At 35.8% G+C, this 26,426-nt stretch overlaps 1 protein-coding gene and 1 pseudogene across 3 annotated transcripts in view; both read left to right on the top strand.

The window, feature by feature from the left end:
* PHF6 (PHD finger protein 6) overlaps window positions 1-26,426 on the top strand; it is a 56,130-nt gene that overhangs the window by 9,908 nt on the left and 19,796 nt on the right. For 2 of the 3 annotated variants that reach the window (XM_065916035.1, XM_065916034.1), the window contains exons 4-9: window positions 7,910-8,043; window positions 8,313-8,356; window positions 17,654-17,823; window positions 17,989-18,132; window positions 23,622-23,726; window positions 26,251-26,384. In XM_065916035.1, the coding sequence (XP_065772107.1) occupies window positions 7,910-8,043; window positions 8,313-8,356; window positions 17,654-17,823; window positions 17,989-18,132; window positions 23,622-23,726; window positions 26,251-26,384 (731 nt within the window). The remainder of the gene's footprint in view (window positions 1-7,909; window positions 8,044-8,312; window positions 8,357-17,653; window positions 17,824-17,988; window positions 18,133-23,621; window positions 23,727-26,250; window positions 26,385-26,426) is intronic. The other variant, XM_065916036.1, reaches the window with a different exon arrangement.
* LOC136154900 (U6 spliceosomal RNA) lies at window positions 8,491-8,609 on the top strand (annotated as a pseudogene).

Below are 26,426 nucleotides of genomic sequence, written 5' to 3'. Positions count from 1 at the left end.
TTTCTGTGATGTCTCAGCCATCTTTCTCATTGCGACCCTATATCCAGTCTTCCTCTTTCCATCCTTCCAGCATACTGCTGGTAATTACTTGATCTCTACCTTTATAACCTAATATCACTCACTCCCTGACTCTAAACTTTTACTGATTCCTTTCTGCCTATAGAATATCTACCCTTCAGAAGTCATAATTTAACCCACCATTTCCATTGTTTATCTCGTCCCCTATCTCATTCTAGCTGTTTCTTGAATATCCTCCACTTGTCCCCCACTGCTGTGCATGTACTGACGTTATTCATCTCCTAGCTGCCTCTCAGAACTTCGGTTTTTGAGTCCAACTCAACCTTCACCTCTGACATAGGGTTTAACGCCCTGCATTGTATTTGTTATACGTGGGCAAGCCTTTCTTCTCCACTGTGTTGTGAGCTCTGGGAGAGCAGAGACTGCTTTCTTTTTGCCCAGCATAGGATTAAGAGGGGGTGGGGGCTGGGGAATGCCTGGGAAACACTTAGCACGGTGCTTGACATCTCATTTGTGCTCAATTGTACTCTAGTAAGTGGGCACTCCTTAATTGTTGGCTGAATTTGAAGGAGGGAAGGGCTTCAATAGGACAATAGTGTGAAGCTTTAATAATGGGCTAGGTGTAAATTGACCATGGAGATAAGAGTATAGGCATAAAATTCTTCTGTTTTGGCTAATCAGTGTTTTAGTGTTGTTTGCAATTCTAGCTGTTTGAAGAGGAATGGGCGAAATCTAGAGGGAAAGATCAGGTTGCTTATTTGTTCTGGATGGTGAAGAGCTGTGTATGCCTCAGGCAAGGGCATTTCCATGTTTCTTCAACCGTCACTCTCCCAGTGGGGTGTTAAATTTTTGTTGTTTTCCTTAGGCATTATATTCATCAAGGCCTCTAGAAATCATCTGTCTGTCCATTTATCAGATACTTAATTGAGCACCTACTTTGTACCAAGCACAGTGTTAGACACTTTGTATGCGATCATGAATAAATGTACTTTAGCCTTAGAATGTAAAGAATGCCACAGGAGATCTGGGAGAGAGGACCATAATTAATTCTACCTGAGAAATCAGAAGACTTCAGAGAGAGTGACATTTGAAGTGTGTTCCTTTGGGAAAATGATACTGTAGAACTCAAAGAGGGAAGAGTTTCAAGGAGGAGGAAGTACTTTTGACAAGTATAGAGTAGTAGATGCCAGTGCAATTTTTAAAAATTTATTTTTTAATAGGAAGAAAATTGCTTTACAATGTTGTGTTGGTTTCTGCCATACAACAACGCAAATCAGCCATAATTATACATATATCACCTCCAGTGCTGTTTAGAGTATGTGGCTTATTTGGCATTCAGTAAGGGTAAAATGAAGCACCCAAATGTATAGAATGTTACCACTGCTTACTACATACAAAGAAGCAGAAAATGCCCAGTGACTTAATGGTGCTACTAAATCCTTAGATCAGGGATACTTAACCACCAATAAGAAAGGAGGGTGGGTAGGTTGAAAAAGGTTCCCAAATGATTTTTGATCAGCACTCAGTTATGGATCATTTCCTTAGGACAGGGGTCGGTGCACTTTGTATAAAGGATTAGATAATTAATATTTAAGGTTTTGCTAGCCATATTGTTTCAGTTGCAGTATGGACAGTACCCAAAGAAGTAAGTGTGACTGTGTTCCAGTAAAACTTCTTTGTGAAGACAGGTGATGGGCCAAATTGGGCTTGGCAGGATCCCTGCCATAGAGTATTTTGGGGGGAAAACAGGTACATTTTTTCCAGAAGATTTCCCTGGCTTCATTGTCATCTGTGTAACTAAGTGAACATGCAACATGAAGGCATTCGTATAAATGTGAATTATTTTCAAAGCTCAGATTATGGCATGCAGATTAAATGTGCACAGATATTTTACCTGTCATTTATTTAAAAAATGAACTTTGTTTTACTTTGGAGGTGATTAAAGAGAATAAATGTGAGGCCAAAGAGAAACTTCAAGTCTAATGATGGAGAAAATCAGGTCTTTGGCTATTACTGAATAAATTAATTTTTTAAAAATGCAAGTTTTTTTCTTCTTTGCCTTCATTTAATACTTCATTGCAATTGAGAATACTGTAAATTTATGTCATTATGTAATTACTTGTGGTAATGGAAGATAACCCAACCATAAAATAATCTATGTCTGATTTGGGGGGGATGTCTTGGTACTTATTTGAGCATGGATTTTTGGTATTCACAGATTAAGTATAGCAAGCAGTATGGCACTTTAGAGTACCCTCAGCCTGAAAGACCTATATCTTAGAAGAGCTTAAACATAAAGATCTGAGCTCCGAAAAACTCTGAATCTGAATCTTTCAGATAAATAAAACAAATTTCAAAAGCTCCAATAAGAGAATTTATATTCCTCATAATGATGATTCATAAAGTTGGATGAAGTTGGAGTATGTGATATTGAGAGCAAGGTCAGGAGACTAGCTTAAGTAAGAGCTTGATAGGCTTACTTATTAGTTCCTTGCCCTCTGATTTCTAAAAGACTTCTGAAATTATTTATTCAGTAACTGCTTAGATTTAGTCTGTCACTCTAGTAAAGTACTTTTCAGTGACCCTGTTTTTTTTAGAAGCACTTGGAGATTTTAAGGTCCTAATCTATCAAGTCATTTTTTAAATGACTTAGACAACTTTAAGAGTTCAGTTTTGCTTTCTAGCTTTCCATTTAGACCTAATTATTTTATTATTAATAACTAGAGGTAGTGTTTTGTGTTATTAAAAACAATACAAAGTGACAAACACCAGTGTAAGGTAAGCTGCTCTCACTTAATTTTTGTCTCATTTCCTGTGAAAATATCTTAGGTACCCTAGTCCCAACTCCAAGTGCTTTTGGTATTTTTTTTTCCTTACAGATTTTTTGGTTTTGAAATCTCTTGCATTCTCTGTACATTCATAGCAGTTTTCTTGGAACAAGTGTCTTGAGAGTAGTAACTACTTGGCTGTGAGAATTTATACCTATACACTTGTGGTCAGTTCCTTACATACATAGTAGATACACAGCAGTTGAGCTAGGCAAACTAAGTCTTAGAACTTTTCTTCAAGAGCCTTTTCTTCCTACGTGTCCTAGAAGTTGGCATCTCACTTGTTTTGCCTTGTCTCTGTCTGTGGTCTTAATTGAGTTTTTCCCTGAGTTTCCCCCATAGCTACTAACAAAGCAGTATTTTTCCTTTTATTACTTAAGACTTCTTCCTTCTGTAGAGTGAATATCAGTCCTGGCCTCGATCAGTTGACTGAGGAGCAGATAAGTTCCAACCTCAGGCTCCTGCAGGACTTTAGCTAAGTCATAGTCCTTTCAGTTCTGTTCATCTCCTCTCATGCATGACTTCGTTCCTGTTTTGTTTGTGGATTAGCTCCTTGACACTGCTTGTATGGCTCAACTTAATATAGTATAGCTTCCCAGAGAGTAGAACCCTGGTTACCAGGGACAGGAGGAGTTGGGGAAATGGGAGATGTTTGTCAAAAGGTACAAAGCTGCACTTATGTAGGATGAATAAATCTAGAGATCTGTTGTACAACATGATGACCATAGTTAATGATACTCTGTGGTATCCTGGAAATTTGCTGACAGTAGACTTCTGGGGCTTTTACCAATGCAGCAAAAAATGGCATCTATATTGGAGAGATGGGTATGTTAATTAGCTCAACTATAGTAATTATTTCACTATGTATATGTACATTAAAACATGCTGTATATCCTGAATATATGTAATTTTTAAAAATTTTAAGAAAGATACTGTGTTATGCAAACATCTGTTGAGTCTTGTTTTCTAATCTCCCTATTTTGGAAGACAAATTGTTGAATTTATTAGGTCTACTAGATAGCAAACTGAATAGAGGGATAAAAGTAAAAGAAAAATCATTAACAACAAAGAAATTTTCACCTCTATTTAAAGAACTTGAAATCAGGGTATAGGCAGGATAAGCTGAGAATTGACATTATACCTATCCTGAAGACAGGAAGTTGGCCTTCAACAGAATGTTTGACATTTGTATTTGATATGTGGGAAAAGACCTTTCTTCAAGGAGGAAGAAGTCCACCATTGTCCTTGAAAAATGTGTTCCCATCAGGTTAACTTTTATTTCTCCACATTTGAGAGCACTCTGACTGCAGTGCAAGCATGATGTTAAATGGCAGGTTAACACTCTTCTGATGAGGGCCCAATAGAGCCTATAACTGATTGAAGGGCAAATCAATGTTTTGTTTAAAGAGGAACACAGGATAACATCACTCTGGTCCAACCAGCTAGTGCCTTGCTGTGTCAAGGCAGGGGTTATTTTCCTATTATTCAACATTTTTTTTCCAGTAGAAGTCCTCTTTATTTTCCATAATATTTTTTAAAAGAAAAGTATACTAGCCACCTATCTAGTTTCCAAACTTTAATTGGGATTTTTATGTCTTTAATTGTCTTTTTATCTCTTCCTCATTCTCTCTGCTCATTCTCTGCCCCTTCAACTGAATTGTTCTCAATTTTACCTTTTCAAATCAGACTTTTAAAATATTTTTAGACATACTTGGAGATAATTATGTCAAGTTTTCAGGTGTTAAAAACATGAATGAGAAAAAATATGGTATATGATATTAAAATTTTCAGTAACATAGTAAGCTTAAAATCAAAATGTTTATTGAGTACTGCTTGGTAGTCACAGTGTTTATCTTTCAAAAAACTTGGTCTAGAAGCAATGGGTGGATAAAATCTGTACATTTATAAAGATAATTAGTCATACAAAGAAGTAAAATGTTAAGAGCCAAAATGAATACTCTATCTTAAGTCCCATAGGAGTTCAAGTATTATTTCAGGGGTTGCAATATAGCAATGATATCTTGAACATAACAGTAGTGTTCCCATTCTGTATTCACAGGTACATAAGCAGATTTACATTTCATATTTAGTTTTATTATGGATAATATTTTGGTATTTTCTTCGTACCTTCCCAGAATGTATTTACAAGCAGAAATACCTGCTGGTATATGAATGCTGCATAAAATCTTGTAAATTCTTTCTTTTTCCTATAAATTCTAATTAAAAATTCCTACTCCTAACCTTGAGAAGAATCTTTCTCTCTCAAAACATTTTTATTGGTGTATTTTCCTCTTTCCTTTCTTCCTTGAGAGAAACTGACAAAATAAAAATGAGAATAAGCTTTTTCTCACTCAAAAAATTTATTTGTCCTGAGTTGCTGTAGTTAACTGGTTATAGTTTAGGCAGGTTTGAATTTATGACCAACCAAAACACATTTAGATATATTTTGGTATTTGGTTTCCTTCTCATTCTCAATAAACTGAGAGATGGGGATTGAAATCATTTGCTGGAGTATTCCCCATGGTTTTAAAATAATTTTTCATATATAAAAGTAATGTCCCCATTGTAGAAAAATCAGAAAATGTAGGAAATTATGAGACAGAAAACCAAATAGAGATAGCCGCTCAGCATTTCACTATGTTTACTTTCATCTATTTTCAAAGAATAAAGTTATAAACATAATTGGGGTCATAATTTGCATACCTAACTTTGTGTCCTGTTTTTTCACTTAATATTATGCATAAACCTTTTCCCACACCATTAAAATGTTTTTGAAAAGAGTAAAGAACATTCCTACATATGGTTGTACTATAACTTATTTAAACATTTTTCAATGGCTGTTTTCCACAGGTGGTTTTACATTTGGAGTTATTCTAAATAATTCTTCAGTGAATGTGATTGCATATAAATTAAGTGATTTGTTTTGTAGACTAGGTTAACAGAAGGAAATTTATTGGATCAGAGAGTATATAAACTTTTAATAAGCTCTGTGATAAATAAGGCAAGTTGCTGTCCAGAGAGTATACCAATTTCCAGCAGTATCTGAAAGTGCCCATCTCACTATATGTGTGCCAGTGCTGTGCTGGTACAGGATTTTTAACAGTACCTCTCCTTTTATTTTTGCTTGCTCATTGCATTCAGTATTTTCAAAATGTACCTGTGCAAACCCATTTTCAGTGTAATTTCAAAATGAGCTACTTGCAGTACAGTTCTTAATGTAAGTAGTAGTAATGTTCAATTTATTAAGTTAAAAACCAGGTGACAAAATAATATGTATAGAATTACAGAGAAAAATACTTTCACATAAGCATTGCAACACTGTGATGGTGTCTACACTTGGTTGGTACGAATGATTTTTTAATTTTCCTTGTGCTCTTTTGTGTTTTCTGCAATTTCTATAATAAGTCTTTTTTTTTAAATTAGAAGTATAATTTACTAAAATAATAGAACCTCGTAAGTAAGCTGAGTACAAATGTTCCATGTCCTTAACAATTTATAAGCCACCCAAAAGGATTTAACAACTTTCCCTGCTTGATAATTTGGCACAGTATTTCTTTTTACAGTATTGCTTTGAAGTTTCTGTATTTATTTAAGGAAGTGGTGTATTTCTTTAGCATTAATAATGGGCACTGGCCCTCATGTTTTCTGGGAAGTACCTGTATTGAGAATGTTTCTGTTTCTGACTTATATGGGAGTGTTTTTTAAATGATAACTTGAATGAAGTGTTGTTTGACTTGAATGAAGTTGAGTGTTTGACTTGCTTAGAGAAATAGAAAGTATTTTATTAGAATTTACATTAGCCTCTTGGTACACCAAAATTACTTAGGGGCCAAGTAAAGAGGAATGAGAACAGTTCCCAACGAGGCATCCCTACCAAGAAACAAGTGAACAGTTTTTAAGATTTACCTTACTGTAAATTTATTTTGGCATGGCATTTATAGCTTAGGAGAGAGCCTCATTAAAAGTCCTCAGTATGGACTTCCCTTGTAGCTCAGTCGATAAAGAATCTGCCTGCAATGCAGGAGACCCGGGTTTGATTCCTGGGTAGGGAAGATCCCCTGGAGAAGGAAATGGCAACCCACTCCAGTATTCTTGCCTGGAGAATTCCATGGACAGAGGATCCTGCCAGGCTACAGTCCATGGGATCACAAGAGTTGGACACGACTTATCGAGTAAACCATCACCATAGTACAGTATACTATGATACGTTAATTAAAACCACTAACAGTCATCATTATGTACTTTTCTTAAAGAATTTTTTTCTAAATTTAGATTTGAGCTAGTTAAACAGTATGAATTATCCAGTAAAGTCAGAGGTAAATTATATTAAAATATTTTGAAAGCATCTGTTTTATCTATTTGCTTGAATTCATAATGTGAGAGGTAAGTAACAGATTAAATTAAAATAGATGAGCATGTTTTCACAATCAGTTTGACATCACAGAATATTTTTAGGGCTCGAGGGATTTAAAAATCTACCTAATTCTTTTATCTTCTTTCCCTCCCTCACTTGAAATTGATTTTACCAGGTTCCCAAATAGTATGTGAGATTTCTTTTCTAAAAATTCTCACTGATAAGTGGAAATGTGAAGGACAGTTTTTTTTCTGGTATGAGCCATTTTTCCCGGTTACTCATTTCCAGGAAGATCTGAATTGTGAAAAGGTCTACAGTTTACATTCCTGCAACATTTCGGATCTTCTCTTGACCACAGGAAAACAATAGACATCAATAATATTCCATTAATTTTGTCATTGTTTAACGTGGGACAAAATACTCCCAGTGGAATGTTATTTAAATTATTTCTAGGTGAGAAAAATAAGAAAAATAACATTAGTTACAGAACTTTTCTCTTTTTTTAACTGTAATTTTATTTAATTTTTTCATTTATTTATATTAGTTGGAGGCTAATTGCTTTACAATATTGTAGTGGGTTTTGCCGTACATTGAGAACTTTTCAGTAACCAGTTTCTTTTCCTTGACAGAGATTTGCTGTGCCCTTAACCTGATATCATAGCTGGTAGCAAAACCACGCACTGACAGTGATATTTCATTGTTTCTGTAGATGTGTTCTTTGTGCCATTGTCCCGGAGCGACGATTGGATGCGATGTGAAAACTTGTCACAGGACATACCACTACCACTGTGCATTGCATGATAAAGCTCAAATACGAGAGAAACCTTCACAAGGAATATACATGTAATTATTTAACTTCTCTTAGCTCTTTTAAAAGTCATACTTTCTTTAGGTCTTTGTAAAAAACTTTTGCCTGATTCCAAGCATCTCATCATCTGTTGTAAAGGGTGTTTTTTGGTAGGGAATTGACTGCTTTGAGAAATGGCATAGAAAGTTGAATGATAAGCTTTTTGGAATCTAGTGAATGGGGTGAAGTATACTGCTCATTCTTAATTTGAAAAATGAGTTGGCTTGTTCACTTGGTAATTTTTAATTTTTTTCATTTTTTGTAGGGTTTATTGTCGAAAACACAAGAAAACTGCACATAATTCTGAAGGTATGTCATTCCACCACTTTTTAATTTCAAGAGGAAATTTGAGTGAAATATGAGCGAATTATACTATATTAATTTTCACCACAAGAGGTGTCTTAAAATTGAATGCTATTTGAAGAATTAAGAAAAGCACTCGGGTGCTTGCTTTAGCAGCACATATACTAAAATTGGAACAATACAGAGAAGATTAGCATGGCCCCTGTGCAAGCAAATGAAATGAAATGACATGCAAATTCATGAAGCATTCCATATTTTTTGCAACATTGTAAATCAACTATACTTCAGTTATTTTTATTTATTTATTTTTTCAGTTATTTTTTTTAAAGAAAGAATACTTAACCCAGTTCCTACAGAGGTTCAAAGCCTTTTGAGAGCAGTTTTATTATATCTGCAAGTGAATTTTTGTTCCTATTATTAAGATTTATAATGAAGATATTTAAGTATAGAGAACACGTTTGTTCATTTTTAATTAAGTTAAGGCACTATAAAAATTACTCAAGTTATGAATGAACGAGAACAGTGGGGAAGAAAGACAAAAGCATTCAGATAAACTAATGTGAAAAGTTTACATTAAACTAACAGTGAAACAGATCTGAGTTTTTAAAGAAAACTTTTACCTTAAAATTCCTGTAAAGAGTACATGGAGAATATATTTATCTTTAGGGGGAAATGATGCTAGTGGTTATAGGTTTCTGTGTTCAGGTAACTATGTTAGTGGATTGTAAAGGTAATAATTATAGAGTCCTTGCTACTGTCAGATAAGGAAAACGTGGACTGGTACATTTTGTGATAAACAAGCTATCTGTTGAATTTTTATTCACATTGCAGTACTTTCACCCCTCTTAATACAGACATGTTCATAAGAAGTAATCAATTTTAAAATACAAATCTTTAAAATTATTTTATGGTTTGTTTTCACTTAAATTTGTACAAAACCAGGACAGTATGTTTATAGTTAGCCAAGCTGTATAGTTGGTCTTTAAAAGGTATGGGAAAGTTCTGAAACTGAATTCTGACTTGTTTCAAATTTCTCATACAGATGGTTTTGATACTCTTACCAGCAATATGAAAAGCTCAGATTTAATCTGAGATTGTTCTATCCTTCCACTTAGATTAGAGATCTTTCAAGTTTTTGTTAGCTTCTGAGAGCATGTTGCTTAGAATTAAGAATGATTTGAGCCTGTTGTTTTAGGAAGTTGTCTCTTTTATAAAGACTTACCTAATTATCAGTGTTAGCACATTAAAATTTGTGGCCCTTTTTGATTTCTTAGGTCTTGGTTTTATAATACAAAATAGTATTGTTTTCTCTTTAGTACCAGCTTAATCTAAATACTTTAGAAGTGCTGGTTAAAGATTGTCTTTAGCAAAAACTTATCATTAAGATAAACATATTGGACAAATATAAGAACAGAATGTTTTTTAATTGATAAAGTGCAACTGATAAACTTTATAGTGTTTTCCTTCAGTTTTTTCATTTAGTTGTGGAATTGAGTTGAAAAACCTTTAGTGAAAGGTTAAGAATAAGCTTTCTCACCTTTCATTGCTTCAGATTTTGACAATGTATTTATTTGATTCTCTTCAAAATTTTAGTGAGCATATGTAGTAAACCAAGGATTGAGACTTAATGATCTGACAAATGCAAGTCTATCAGCATACTGGGGCAGGATACTTAAGGGTGGCAACAAAGAGTTGTATAGACATCGCCCCTTTTATTCCCTCAGTTTCTGAAGCTGATAGTACCATCTAGTGGTGGAGATAAGTCACTGCAGTTTACGCAAAGTGAAATAATTTTAACCACCGTTTTGTTTTGAGAAACTTTTTAATGAGGAAGATTTAAGTTCATACTTTTCTAGAGGACTTTTCTTTTAATAGAACTGGCAGGAATACTACAATTCAAACTTATGATACAATTGATTTTAAATTTGGGTTCGGTGTATACTTTGATAGCACATTGGGGTTCCCTGTATTATTGACATATGTAGTGTGTGTATATACTCATATTGTAGAACTTGAGAGCATAACTGTGCAATTTAAAAATATGGCAATTTCTATTTATTGAACTTAGATCTTTATCACATTTATCTAGCTTGAATTTATTAGATATTGGGTGCTTTGTCAGAAACAGAACTTCCACTTATTTCATTATTCTAATGGGAAACATATGTTCTGCTTTATGATTGTAATTTATGGTGGGGGGTTATAGGATTGTATTTCAGGGACTGTCTTTGAGAACTGTACAGCACTAGTCTATAGAGCAAAGAGGAATTGATACCTTTGGCAGTTTCTTGATCATTTGCCATCTGTGGCTCAGTACCTACTTTGCTAATACTTAAAGTGATAAATAGTCTGTTATGTTAGCTTGATATAACATGAACTGTGTCTTGAAATATTAAATTTGAGAATCTCTGTACCATCTTCCATACTTTTGCCTTTTCCAGAATGTTATATACTTGGAATCATACAATGTGTAGCCTTTTCAGATTGGTTTCTTTGACTTAGTTGGCCTTTGCAGGGAGGGGGATTCGTTATTAATGCTTACAAGAAAGGATTCAATGGACAAGAAGAGATTGAAGGTACAAGGAGGAGGATTGAGTGCACAGGTGGAACAATTGCCCTGTGATAAAGAGAACCTTTCCACTGTAGTAGGAGAGAAGGAAGATAGGTGGTTCCTATTAGGTCTGTTTGTGAGGGAAAGTGTAGGGAGATGGGTGAGGGTTGGCAGTTGAAGGAGAGAGTTTTGAAATACTAGTTGTGAAGACCAGGGGAGAAAGTTTACCTAAAGAAATTTAAAGTTTACAGACCTTATTGGAACAGTTGAGGTTAGTAACCCTGAATTTATAAAATGATTAAAAAAGGTTGTGTGACATTTCCTCCAATTCGGGATCCTGGGTGTAGCACAGAGAAAGTGACTAGTTGCTTCATTCAGAATCAGGATTTTTGGCAACCCACTCCCAATATTCTTGGCTGGAAAATCCCATCGACGGAGGAGCCTGGTAGGCTACAGTCCATGGGGTCACAAAGAGTCGGACCGACTGAGTGACTTCACTTTCTTTCTTTGTAGCAACAGATAAATCATACTGGATGAAATGAATGGCAATTTAATTTCTGATTAACTCCTTAAAAAAAAAGAATCAGGATTTTTTCCAAGTGAGTTCAACAAAGAAGTAAAGGGATAGGAAGTTTAGAATATTTGCTAGAAAGAAATAAACTGAAAGGAATTAATAGACTGGAGGTCCTGGTAAGACTGAAGAACAATGAGAATGAAACTACTTAGGAAAGCAATCATCTGTGGTACCAGGTATGAGGCAGTGATTTCAGAGATAGAATCCTTTTAGGTGATTATGAGGTATCTGGGTGTGATTATAGGGATTAGGTGGTTGATGGAGGACATTAGTGAAGATTAAGGAACTGAACGACTACATGTTGCTTGGATTGTCCATGTGGACAGTGAAATCACCCAGGATGATGGCAATTTCCAATCTTCATTACTTTTATTCAGTGGAAATTTAGGGAGATCTTAATGTGGTATCAAGGTCTTTAAAAGCCTTTTAAATTTAGGTGCATAGAATAGATTTACTAAGTACTAGAAAGGCAGCTTTCCTCTCATCCTTGTCCTTGTTTCTCAGTTTCCAAATTTTTTCGCTGAAGGCAACATCTAGGATCAGTTTCTTTTTTGTCCTTCAAGAGCATTAATATGCATACATTAAGCATATGTATAGCTATCAGTTTTCTACCTTGCAGGAGCATATGAAAATGTTTATTTCCTTGATAGTCGGTATTAATACTTCTGCAGCATATAGTCACTCACTGACATGTGTCTGTCCCAGCTCTGCTCTTCCCTAGCTTTGTGATCTTGGGCAAAATAATTTTAACTTTTCTGAATTTACTTTTCTTATCTGTAAAATGGGGGATGGGGATGATGACTGACATAACCTTACGGGGCTGTTTCGAGACTCAAATGAAATAATGCATGTAAACTGCATAGCACATCTGGCATAGTAAAAACTCAAATTTTGGGTATTTGCATTTATATATTAAATGGAAAAGGGCAAGATGTAGAGCAGTATGCTTGGATTTGCATATGCATAGAAAATAACAGCTGACATTTATTGAGAGTGTCTATGTGCCAGGCCCTGTTCTAGATTAAGTACCTTAACTCTTTTAATTCAAGAACCCTCTGAGGTAGGTCTCAGGTCCAAGGACATCTGTGACAACAGATCCAGGATTCAAAACCAAGCTCTCTACCCTTGAGATTGAGAAAAGAAGCCCTAACAGTAGCACCTTGAGACGGGAGGGAGCGAATATGAAGAAAGGGAAGCAAGAAAATTAGGTCAAGAGCTGGGAGTGCAGAGCAGTTGGAATTGGAAGGTGGAAAGGAAGATTTTCCCTTCTTTCATGCAGATAATTTTTTACAATTATTATTAAAAATGATAACTTTAAAAAATGTTAAAGTATTCTCACAGTTTTGAATAGGAAAAAAACCAGTAAGCAACCATGAAAAATTTAAACAAAGGTGCTGTGACTAGCTTCCTACTCACATTTTCATGTGCAAATAATTTTCAGAATAAATTCCCCAAAATAATATTGCTGGGGCCAAAAGGTTTAATCTTTCTAAGGTTCTCAATCCACACTACCACGCTACTTTCTAGAAAGATTGTGCTAGATTATATTCCCATCAGCAGTGGCTGGCTTTACCCCCTCCTTTCACCACATTGTATGTTATGAATTCTTTTAAATGCAAAGTTAGTATACTGCCCATTGGTAAAAAAAATGTAAATAGTACAATAGTACTATTAAAGTAATTCAGAAAGCCCCCTCTTCACCCCAGAATCACACTCTTTGAGTAACTACTAATAATGGTTTGTATATCTTCTCAGAACCTTTCTTACATACATACAATCTTACATATGTATCCATATACGCACTATTCATAATACAATGGCATCATAGTATATTTATATAGGTGATGTTGTGCAGCTTGTTTTTTTATTTCTGTGATATATCAGACACCCTTCTCTGTCTGCATACAGATCAACCTCATTCTTTTTAATAGTTGTGTTATATCCCATAGAATAAATAGAACTGTAGTTTACTTATAGATTTCTCTACTTTAAAAAATCACCTTGGGACTTCCCTGATGCTCCAGTGGTTGAGACTCTGTGCTCCCAATGCAAGGGCCCTGGGTTTGATCCCTGGTGAGGGAACTAGATCCCACATTCTGCAACTAAGACCCAGTGCAACCAAATAAATACAAACAAACTGTTTTAAAAAGTCACCTATATCTATTTTTTCCACATACAAATAAAACTGCCTTGATCTTCCCTATACATATATGCTTATGTACTTATGCAAGTGATTCTATAGGATAAAATCTTAGAAATGGGGATGGCAGGTGAGAGTCTATGCATTTAACATTGGAAATAAGTACTACAATATGTATCAACATTGTGTGAGAGTTTCCAGTTCCCTATACCTCTGCTGGATATTATCAGCCTTGTAACTTTTACCCATCTGATTATCTCATTTAATTTCCATTTCTCTTATCACTAATAAGGTTGTGCTTCTGCCCATTTTTTTGGTCATTTATATTTCTTCTGTGAACTGTCAGTTCTATCTTTTACATGTTTTTCTTTCCAGGTTTATCTTTTCAAAATTGATTTGAAGTGCTCTCTGTAAAGTATAGATATTAATTCCCTGCCACTAAATGGCTTCTTAGGTGTCCTAATCCCAAAATTCTCTTCCATTTTCTTCTATTACATTTATAGTTTGTTATTTTACTAGATTTTTTTGGCTCCATCTCTAATTTTTTCATATGGTAGGAGAATAGGAATCTCAGTGTTTAGAGAATAGGTAGCCATTTGTGCTGTTATGTCTCTCTCCAACTCATTTGAAATGCCACCATTAATATACTCTGATTTCCCATATCCATATGAGTTTGTTTTCACCCTAGCTTTCTCTTCTGCTGATATGTGTCTACTCCTATGCCAGTGTTTTTAAGTACTGTTGCTTTATGATATATTTTGATATCTTTTTTAAAAAGATAATATTATACATTTACTGTTCCAGAAAACTGGGGAATCAACTTAAGTTCTGTCTTTTCACAACATTTCATTAAATAAGGTTAGCAAGAACTGATACCATTCTAATCCTAATCCGGTTCATCCAGAAGCATCATTTATCTCAGTGTAGTTGTGGGGTTTCTTTTATGTTTGTATTTCTAACCCATTTCTTGTTGGATTTATTGTTTTTATAATTAAAGATTGCTATTTTGATAGGTGAAAATGATATATCACTTAATTTACACTTTGACTCTAGAGAAGTCAGTCATCTTCTCAAAGTATATTTAACTATTTATGTTCTTTGAATTGTTTGATCACATTTTATTTTGATCATATTTTTCTGTTAGGTTCTTAATCTTTTATGAGCTTATCAGATCATAAAGATACTAATCCTTTGTCATAAGTACAGAAGATATTTTTCCAGTTGATTGTTTGCCTTTTAAATTTATCACGTTTTTTTTTTACTTTCAGAAGTTTATGAGTCTAATATAGTTAAATTTTGTCAATCTTTTGTGATTTTTTTTTACTATTGCTATTAAAGTCCCCTGAAATTTTATACTGAAGTGTGATTTCATATTTAGGACAGACAGATATGCCATGTAGAAAGCTAGACATGTTGGCCTGATAGTGAAATCAGTTAAGTAACTTCTTTATAGGTATTTAACAATGTAGTGTTATTATAGTGCTAATGATTTTTGTTTTCATTGTAAATGACAGAATATTATGTATTTTACATATATGATATAGTATGTACCAGGATGATTGAAACATTTGGTTTTGATATTTCATTTTAATTTTTGGTACATACAAGTAAGTCTAATAGCTTTAATGAAATTGTGTCTTAAGAATTCTCAGATTAAATGTTTTAAAGAAAGTAGGTGATGTGTTCTGATGTTAAATTTGCTGTAGTGTTAAGATTAGAATATATCTTTAATTGACTTGTCTGTCTTCACAGGGAGAGTTATCCAGATTTTTGCCTGTAAAACTCTCCCCCTCCCCTTTTTCTTCTCTCAGATTCTACCATAGTTAGGTGAAGTTACATTGATAGAAGTTTTAGTAACTGTTTTGCAAATGATCTAATACTCTCAGTTCCTGGAGTTTCTATGTGCAAGTACACTACTTAAATTACCCTTTTCTTATCATAATGAATATGCTTTTCTTGCTTTAGAAAAATCTCTTAAATATTTATTAGGAAAGATCAGCATCTGAGAGTAGGAGTTAATACGCTTTCTCATGGAGAAATTAGTCTATGGAATTATAGTCAATAATTTATGGTAAAAGAAAAATCAAAATAGGTATTAGAACTGTACCTAAAACTTTCTGTAGTTTGACTCTAAGACTGAATATTTGGTTTTTATATCTTTTGAATACTAAATATATTGTCTTATATACTGTATGTCCTCAATGAATAAAATATTTTTGGTGAATAACCAAATAAAACACCTCTATTAATGGTACAAATTCTTCTAAAATTTCTGGGAAGTACAGTTCTGAAACTTCTACATTAATTTTGTTTAATCCATTAAAGTATGTACAGACAGCCTGCAACATAGCTTTCCTACCACTTACGTTAGAAATTCCTTTTATACTTTGGAAGTGAAAGTGTTAGTCGCTCAGTCATGTCTGACTCTTGTGATCCCATGGACTGTAGCATGCCAGGGTCCTCTGTCCCCAGAATTCACCAGGCAAGAATACTGGAGTGGGTTGCCGTTTTCTTCTTCAGGGGATCTTCCCAATCTGAGAATTGAACCTGGGTCTCCTGTATCGCCTGCATTGCAAGCAGATTCTTGACCATCTGAGAGCCACCAGGGCTTAATATTTGTTTACTTGATCAGTTGGTTAGCTTATTTGTAAATGACTTCTTTGTTGAATTAGGTCTTTTGATTTTCATGTTAGTTTACAGAGCTATCTATAACAGTGCTGTCCAATAGAACTTTTCTGCTATGATAGAAACATTCTGTATCTGTGATGTCCAGTAAAGACTCATCTTACTGCATGTGACTAATAAATACTTAAATGTGGTCAGTCAGACTGAGAAACTGATGGTTTATTCTTATTTAATTATAAATGACTTAAATTTTTAAAAATGCATGTTGCCAGTGGCTGCTATATTGGACAGCACAGATATACCATGGGCTTTCCAGGTGGCGCAGTGGTAAAGAATCCACCTGCCAATGCAGGAGATCCCTGGGTTGAGAAGATCCCCTGGAGTAGGTGACTGAGCTCCCTTGGTAGCTCAGTCAGTAAAGAATCTGCCTGTAGTGCAGGAGACCTAGGTTTGATACCTGGGTTGGGAAGATCCCCTGGAAAAGGAAATGACAAACCACTCCAGTGTTCTTGTCTGGAAAAGTCCAAGGACAGAGGAGACTGGCAGGCTACAGTCCATGGGATCACAAAGAGTCATACCTGACTGAGGGACTGAGCACACATGCATGTTATATCTACTTTATTTTCATTTAGTTTTCCAAGTTATGGTAAGTATTTTTGGGGTAATTTTTCTGATTTCACCAATAGTGTGAGGGAAAACTCTTTGAAACCTATGGTTAAAAAAAACAAAAACAAAAACAACACAAGATCTAATTCTTTTTTTTAAAAAATTATTTATTTTATTATTATTTTGGCTGCACTGAGTCTTTGTTGCTTTGCATGGGCTTTCTTTAGTTGTGGCAAGCGGGGCCTATACTCTAGTTGTGGTGTGTGGGCTTCTCACTGTAATGGCTTCTCTTGTGGAGCACAGGCTCTAGAGTGTGTAGGCTTCAGTATTTGCAGCTCACGGGCTCTAAATTGTGGGCTCAGTAGCTGTGGCTCATGGTCTTACTTGCTTCATGGCATGTGGAATCTTCTTAGACCAGAGATCAAACCTATATCCCCTGCATTGGCAGGCGATTCCTATCCACTGCGCCACGAAGGAAGTCCAACAAGATCTAATTCTAAAATTTCCCTTATTAGTATTTGGAAATGTTTACTGAATTATGTGCACAGTCGGGATCACAAAACTCATTTGCATAGAATTATAAATTTGATGGAAGTAATTAATATACAATGATAGTAATAAAGCTATTTTTTTGTATTTGATTTTCATTGCGTTTGTATGAAATGTTAGGTATCAAACATACCACAGACCATTTCTCCTCATATCCTGAGGTGATATTCTGAGGAGAAACGTATGTTCTAAGGACCCAAGAACTAATGCTCATTTTAAGATTGGTCCATGTGAATAAAGCTTTTGTTCATTTTTAAGCAGCTGATTTAGAAGAAAGTTTTAATGAACATGAACTGGAGCCTTCATCACCTAAAAGTAAAAAGAAAAGCCGCAAAGGAAGACCACGAAAAACTAATTTTAAAGGACTGTCAGAAGATACCAGGTCCACATCCTCCCATGGAACAGATGAAATGGAAAGTAGTTCCTATGTAAGTAGAAAAATGTTGGATTCTTACTTTTGTGGCAACATGAGTATACCTGTGTTTATAGGTAAAGTTAATCATTTGAAGTGTTAACTAAGCTTGAGGTGAGGTACTGGTAGCATATTTTTTATGGATTTTTTTCAAGTTTTTCTTTTTCTTTCACATTTGCAGAGAGATCGGTCTCCACATAGAAGCAGCCCTAGTGACACCAGGCCTAAATGTGGATTTTGTCATGTAGGGGAGGAAGAAAACGAAGCAAGAGGAAAACTGCATATATTTAATGCCAAGAAGGCAGCTGCACATTATAAGTGCATGGTAAGTATGGTTCTTTTTATATGCTTTTAAATCCAAGTTTTGGAAAGGCATTTAGCTAGTAACCAAATATAGAACTTCCCTCCACAGTATTGGTGTTTTAGAATTAGGAATAGCATATTCTATGTTCCCAAATCTTTTTTAAAAGTATAATTGACTTACAATATTATATGTTTCAGACATACACCATAGCAATTCATTGTTTTTATATATTACAAAATGATCACAACAAGATTAGTTACCATGTATCATACAAAGTTACTAGAGTATTATTGACTAGGTCTCCTATGCTGTACATTACATCCCCAGTTCAGTCGCTCAGTCATTTCCGACTCTTTGTGACCCCATGGACTGCAGCATGCCAGGCCTCCCTGTCTATCACCAACTCCTGGAGATTACTCAGACTCATGTCCATTGAGTCAGTGATGCCATCCAGCCATCTCATCCTCTGTCATCCCCTTCTCCTCCTGCCTTCAATCTTCCCCAGCATCAGGTTCTTTTCAAATGAGTCAGTTCTTTGCATCAATGGCCAAAGTTTTGGAATTTCAGCTTCAACATCAGTCCTTCCAATGAATATTCAGGACTGATCTCCTTTAGGATGGACTGGTTGGATCTCCTTGCAGTCTGAGGGATTCTCAAGAGTCTTCTCCAACATCATAGTTCAAAAGCATCAGTTCTTTGGCACTCAGCTTTCTTTATAGTCCAAACTTCACATCCACACATGACTACTGGAAAAACCATAGCTAGATGAACCTTTGCTGGCAAAGTAATGTCTCTGCTTTTTAATATGCTCTCTAGGTTGGTCATAACTTTTCTTCCAAGGAGTAAGTGTCTTTTAATTTCATGGCTGCAGTCACCATCTGCACTGATTTTGGAGCCCCAGAAAATAAAATCACTCACTCTTTCCATTGCTTCCCCATCTATTTGCCATGAAGTGATGGGACCAGATGCCATGATCTTAGTTTTATGAATGTTGAGAGTTTTGAGCCAACTTTTTCACTCTCTCCTTTCACTTTCTTCTTTAGCTCTTTAGTTCTTCGCTTTCTGCCGTAAGGGTGGTGTCATCTGCATATCTGAGGTTATTGATATTACTCTCCATGATCTTGATTCCAGTTTGTGCTTACTGCAGCCCATGATGTACTTCTCATGATGTACTCTGCGTGTAAGTTGAATAAGCAGGGTGACAATATACAGCCTTGACATACTCCTTTCCCCATTTGAAACCAGTCTCTTGTACCATGTCCAGTTCTAACTGTTGCTTCCTGACTTGTGTACAGATTTCTCAGGATGAAGGTCAGGTGGTCTGGTATTCCCATCTCTTTCAGAATTTTCCAGTTTGTTGTAATCCACACAATCAAAGGCTTTGGCATAGTCAATAAAGCAGAAGTACATGTTTTTCTGGAACTCTCTTGCTTTTTTGAGATACAAGGGATGTTGGCAATTTAATCTATGGTTCCTCTGCCTTTTATAAATCCAGCTTGAACATCTGGAAGTTCATGGTTCACATATTGCTGAAGCCTGGCTTGGAGAGTTTTGAGCATTACTTTCCTAGCATGTGAGATGAGTGCAGTTGTGTGACAGTTTGAGCATTCTTTGGCATTGCCTTTCTTTGGGATTGGAATGAAAATTGACGATTTCCATTCCTGCTGAGTTTTCCAAATTTGCTGGCATATTGAGTGCAGCACTTTCACAAAATCATCTTTTAGGATTTGAAATAACTCAACTGGAATTCTATCACCTCCACTAGCTTTGTTTGTAGTGATGCTTCCTAAAGCCCACTTGACTTCACATTTCAGGATGTCTGAATATTGGTGAGTGATTGCACCATCGTGATTATCTGGGTCGTGAAGATCTTTTTTGTACAGTTCTTCTGTGTATTCTTGCCACCTCTTAATATCTTCTGCTTCTGTTAGGTCCTTACCATTTCTGTCCTTTATTGTGCCCATCTTTGCAAGAAATGTTCCCTTGGTATCTCTAATTTTCTTGAAGAGATCTCTAGTCTTTCCCATTCTATTATTTTCCTCTATTCCTTTGCATTGATCACTGAGTAAGGCTTACTTATCTCTCCTTGCTATTCTTGGAAACTCTGCATTCAGATGGGTATATCTTTCTTTTTCTCCTTTGCTTTTCGCTTTTCTTCTCTTCACAACTATTTGTAAGGCCTCCTCAGACAGCCATTTTGCCTTTTTGCATTTCTTTTTCTTGGGGATGGTCTTGATCCCTGCCTCCTGTACAGTGTCGTGAACCTCCGTCCATAGTTCTTCAGGCACTCTGTCTATCAGATCTAATCCCTTGAATCTATTTCTCACTTCTACTATATATTCAGAAGGGATTTGATTTAGGTCATACCTGAATGGTCTAGTGGTTTTCCCTACTTTCTTCAATTTAAGTCTGAATTTGGCAATAAGGAGTTCATGATCTGAGCCACAGTCAGCTTGCAGTCTTGTTTTTGCTGACTGTATAGAACTTCTCCATCTTGGCTGCAAAGAATATAATCAATCTGATTTCAGTGTTGACCATCTGGTGATGTCCATGTGTAGAGTCTTCTCTTGTGTTGTTGGAAGAGGGTGTTTGCTATGACCAGTATGTTCTCTTGGCAAAACTCTATTAGCCTTTGCCCTGCTTCATTCTGTACAGCAAGGTCAAATTTGTCTGTTACTCCAGGTATTTCTTGACTTCCTACTTTGGCATTCTGGTCCCTTATAATGAAAAGGACATTTTTTTGTGGGGGGGGTGGTGTTAGTTCTAGAAGGTCTTGTAGGTCTCCATAGAACTGTTCAACTTCAGCTTCTTCAGCATTACTGGTCAGGGCATAGACTTGGATTACTGTGACATTGAATGGTTTGCCTTGGAAGCGAACAGAGATCATTCTGTCATTTTTGAGATTGCATCCAAGTATTGTATTTCAGACTCTTTTGTTGACTGTGATGGCTACTCCATTTCTTGTAAGGGATTCCTGCCCACAGTAGTAGATATAATGGTCATCTGAGTTAAATTCACCCATTCCAGTCCATTTTAGTTCACTGATTCCTAAAATGTTGATGTTAACTCTTGTCATCTTCTGTTTGACCACCTCCATTTTGCCTTGATTCAGGGACCTAAGATTCCAGGTTCCCATGCAATATTGCCCTTTACAGCATTGGTCTTTACTTCCATCACCACTCACATCCACAACTGGGTGTTGTTTTTGCTGTGGCTCCATCTCTTCATTCTTTCTGGAGTTACTTCTCCACTGATCTCCAGTAGCATTTTGGGCACCTACCGACCTGGGGAGTTCATCTTTCAGTGTCCTATCTTTTTGCCTTTTCATACTGTTCATGGGGTTCTCAAGGCAAGAATACCTTGCCTTGGTTTGCCATTCCCTTCTCTAGTGGACAACGTTTTGTCAGAACTCTCCCTCATGACCCATCCATCTTGGGTTGCCCTACACGGCATGGCTCATTTTTCTTTGAGTTAGTCAAGGCTGTGGTCCATGTGATCAGATTGGTTAGGTTTCTGTGATTGTTTTCAGTCTGTCTACCCTCTGATAGAGAAGGATAAGAAGCTTATGGAAGCTTCCTGATAGGAGAGACTGACTGAGGTGGAAACTAGGTCTTGTCCTGATGGGTGGGGCCATGCTCAGTAAATCTTTAATCCAATTTTCTGTTAATGGGTTGGGATGTGTTCCCTCCCTGTTATTTAGTTCCTTAGTTAGTTAGTTAGTTAGTTCAGTTGCTCAGTCGTGTCTGACTCTTTGCCACCCCATGAATCACAGCACGCCATGAATCACAGCACACCAGGCCTCCCTGTCCATCACAAACTCCCAGAGTTCACTCAAACTCATGCCCATAGAGTCGGTGATGCCATCGAGCCATCTCATCCTCTGTCGTCCCCTTCTCCTCCTGCCCGCAATCCCTCCCAGTATCAGGGTCTTTTCCAATGAGTCAACTCTTTGCATGAGGTGGCCAAAGTATTGGAGTTTCAGCTTCAGCATCAGTCCCTCCAATGAACACCCAGGACCTATCTCCTTCAGGCCAAACTATGGTGGAGGTACTGAAGATAATGGCGACCTCCTTCAAAAGGTCCCATGCACACACTGCTACACTCAGTACCCCAAAACCTGAAGTAGGCCATTGCTGACCCACGCCTCTGCCAAGACTCCTGATCACTCACAGCCAAGTCTGGGTCAGTCTCTTGTGGGGTCACTGCTTCTTTCTCCTGGGTCCTGGTGTGCACAAGGTTCTGTTTGTGCCCTCCAGGAGTCTGTTTCCCCAGTCCTCTGTAAGTTCTGGCGGCTCTATGGTGGGGTTAATGGCGGCCTCCTCCAAGAGGGCTTATGCCATACCCAGGTCTGCTGCACCTAAAGCCCCTGCCCCTGCAGCAGTCCACTGCTGACCCGTACCTCCGCAGGAGACACTCAAACACAGTTCTGTCTCAGTCTCTGTGGGTCTCTGGGTCCTGGGGTTCACAAGGTTTGTTTGAGCCCTCTGAGCGTCTCTTTTAGATTATGTTCTATAATCCCAAATCTTTATAAACTCTAGATTTTAAAATATATAGTGTTTATGATTTTAGTGGAATTTAAAGTAATCATGATTGTAGTTACTATGTTCCAGATGATCCATAATTAACAGTCTTAGAACTAAAAACATCACCTTTATAAACTTGTCTTGGAAGCTATGTTTAGACTCCACTATAACCTGGTAAAAATCTCTTTTACTATACTTCTTACACTGTATTGCAGTTATTCATTTATGAGCCTTAATTCCTTGAGGGTAAAAGCTATATCTTATCTTTGCATCCTTAGATACAGGTCTGACATATAGTATATGTAAGCATATTTGAAATAGGTTGTATTGAAATACTCATCCCATTGATGATTAGGTTCTAAAAATTATATTATTTATAGAATTCCCCAGTGGTCCAGTGGTTGGGACTCTACACTTTCACTGCTAAGGGGCTGGGTTCAATCCCTGGTTAGGGAAGGAAGATTCCACAAGTCATGTGACATGGCCAAAATTTTTTTTTAAATTATATTACTTATTTCAGGAGTTCTTACTCAGAGACGCATATCAAATTTACTTGGGGAGGTTTTTCCCAAAATATATATCCCTGGAGTAGATCCCAAACATGTCTAGTTTGAAAAAAAAATCTCTGGGTGATTCTGATCTGTATCTGTGGTTGAAATTTGTCATTTGAAACTATTTTTTTTAAACTTTGTGGAAATGTAAAATAGTTGAGATGACAGGATGACACTGCTGAACTCTTCTTGTTTAATTAAGCATTTAATATTGTTTCTATACTGGCAACATTAGTTTTATTCAATTGTTCTTATTTTGAGTTATATTTTAGTCAGACATGTGGATAGATTAAAAAAAATTTGAGTCAGTACTGATTAAGGAAAAGTCATCTTTCTCAGGATATTAAAATAATATAACATGTTCTTGCACACATTGTTTAATTTTTTTCCCACAAGGATTCTGAATATTACATGTTTTTGCATTTTCCTTCTCTAGTTATTTTCTTCTGGCACCGTTCAGCTTACCACAACCTCACGAGCAGAATTTGGAGATTTTGATATTAAAACTGTACTTCAGGAGATTAAACGAGGCAAAAGAATGGTCTGTGCTTTTATGTTTATGCTATGCAATGTTACTCTTCTGACTTTGTGCTTTAAATTTAGAACACATCTTAAATTCATGCAGTCTCCAAAAATTTTAATATAAAGTAGTTCGTGTGTTAAAGCAAAGTATATATTTGACTCATTTGTAATATAATAAAGGATGCTGATGTTACTGAAAGTTATTCTTCTTTCTATGTAACTTCATTACTTAAGAGAATTATACGGAGATTTATATTTCAGGGTATTTTGAGAGTCTTTTAATAAAATAAATGAAGATGTGAATGTGACACACCTTATTAAGTTAGAAAGATGGTAACAATAACCCTATATGCAAAACAGAAAAAGAGACACAGAAGTATAAAATGTTAAATTGTTTTAAGTTCGCTTTTAAGAAAAATTTCATGACCCCAATAGAGTATTGAGAACCTCCCCATGTTGTTATTCATTCTTTTTTTTTTAATAAAAGGAAAAGATTTTTTTCAGAGCTTTCTGTTTAAAGTTCACATACATAGTTGTCTCTTAATATCTTTATCATAGCTTTAAAGTTTCCTTTATAAAATGTGCCTAAGTCTCATGTTTTTAAACATACTGAATCACTAATGAATAGCTTTAAGAAATATTGGCATCTTTATTTGATCACTTACTCCTTTACAGTTTATGAATATTATAAAATGTCCTAGGAATGCAAAATATTTAAGACAGCAGTTGTCTCTAGAAATGATTTTATTTAAAAAAATTTTTTGTGAAAGTTTTCAAACATCAAAATTAGAAAGACTAGTAACACACGTCTATCCATCACCTTGACTCATCAGTTATCAAGAATTTGCAGCACTCATTTCATCTATGCCTTTTATTCTTGTTGCTTCAAGTATTTTAAAGCAGAACTGAGACTTCATATCATTTCACCTCTACATATTTCAGTATGTATCTCTTAAAAGTTGAGCATTTTCTTACCTAACCACAATGTTATTACAACTTACAAATTAACAGTGAGTCTTCAGTATCATTTAATACCTAGTTTGTATTTGTATTTCCCCAGTTGTCTTAAAGCTATCTTTTTAAAGTTGGCTTGTGTGAATCAGAGGAGGTTCACACATTACATTTGGTTGTTACATATCCGCTTAAGTAATTTAGGGCACTTCGTCCTCCCTGTCTTTATTGTTTCTGTTTTGTTGTATGCCATTGACTTGTTGAAGAAAATGAATTAATTGTCCTATAGAACATCCCACATGTTTTATTTGTCTGTTTGCTTTTTCACAATGCCATTTAACTTTTCCCTCTATCTGCCAGATTTTCTTTTAAAGTGGAAGTTAGATGTAAAAAACTGATTAGATTCAGTTTTCAACATTTTGGGGGGTAAACTCTTCACAGGTGGGACTGTATCATCCATATTCTATCACATCAGACAGGTCATAATGTCTGATCCTTGGATTCAGGTGGTGAGTCAATCCCTCCATTGTGAAGTTCCCTTTCGATCTATTTCAGACATTGCTGATCTTTGTCTGAATTGATTAGAAATGACTTTTTCTCTGTGGAACTGCATTTTTGGAGGTATAAAGATTATTGATATCATCTGTTCCATTTAAATCCAGTTCATTTTCTTGATACTTTGATTATTCTTTTAAGAAAGGAAACTCCTTTAAAACAGAATGTGGAGTACTAAAAAAAAAATAAAGGGAAAACAATCACATTATGTTGAGTAATGTTGTTACGTCATATATCTGAAGTCAAATAGGTGACTAGGATAACAATTCAGTTCTCTTGATCAGCTTGCTTACTTCTACATTGTTGACTGTTAGTGTCAGCACTAACCTAGCATTTTCCCATGTGTGCTCCAAAGGAAATCACTCTATCAAGATGCTCTCCCACTGCTCCAAAATTAAAAGGGCATCTGGAATTCAATAAACTTGGAAACTGTTTACTGTACCCTCCTTCTTGGAGGAAAGGCTGTCAGAAGTTCTGCAATCAAGTAATCTGTTTAAAACTAGCATTTCTCAAACTTCTTTGACTATGAAAGTCTTTTGCCAACAATCACCTTAAGTCTTACAAGAATTGCAGCCCCTTAGTCCCTTTCTGCCCTTTTGCCTACTTGGTAGCAATCCCTCTCTGTGGGGCATTGCTTTCCTATCTTCTCATTCTTCCCCCTGGTCATAAGAAAGAGATTGATTGCAGGGAAGAGAAGCCAACCACTAAAATATAGAATATATTTTTTATGTGTGTTTACCAGTATTAAGGAGTGCTCCCTTTGTGTTTCAATATCAGATTGCTGATGGTTAGTAGAGTTAAATAATGGAAATATCAGGGGTGACTACATACTAGAAAGTCAAAGTATGATTTAGATTGCAACATTATTTAATATATATGCTATACTATAAGTTCAGTGCACTCTCCTTCAATAGAAAAACTGGCTGTTTTCTTTGTAACATGGAATGTCTTGCTGAAATATGGCTAAAATAGAAAAACTAAGATTGCATAGACTTAGAAATACTGCTTATAATTATTCTTTCTCTCCCCCTAAACAGAAATGTACACTTTGCAGTCAGCCTGGTGCTACTATTGGATGTGAAATAAAAGCCTGTGTTAAGACTTACCATTACCACTGTGGAGTACAAGACAAAGCTAAATACATTGAAAATATGTCACGAGGAATTTACAAGTAAGAGAACAACAATTGTCCATTTTCCTAAACTTGTCAGTA

This window comes from Muntiacus reevesi, chromosome X, assembly GCF_963930625.1.
Source record: "Muntiacus reevesi chromosome X, mMunRee1.1, whole genome shotgun sequence".
Taxonomy (NCBI): Eukaryota; Metazoa; Chordata; class Mammalia; order Artiodactyla; family Cervidae; genus Muntiacus; species Muntiacus reevesi.
Note: the sequence above shows the minus strand (reverse complement) of the source record. Positions and strands in the feature narration are given on the sequence as shown.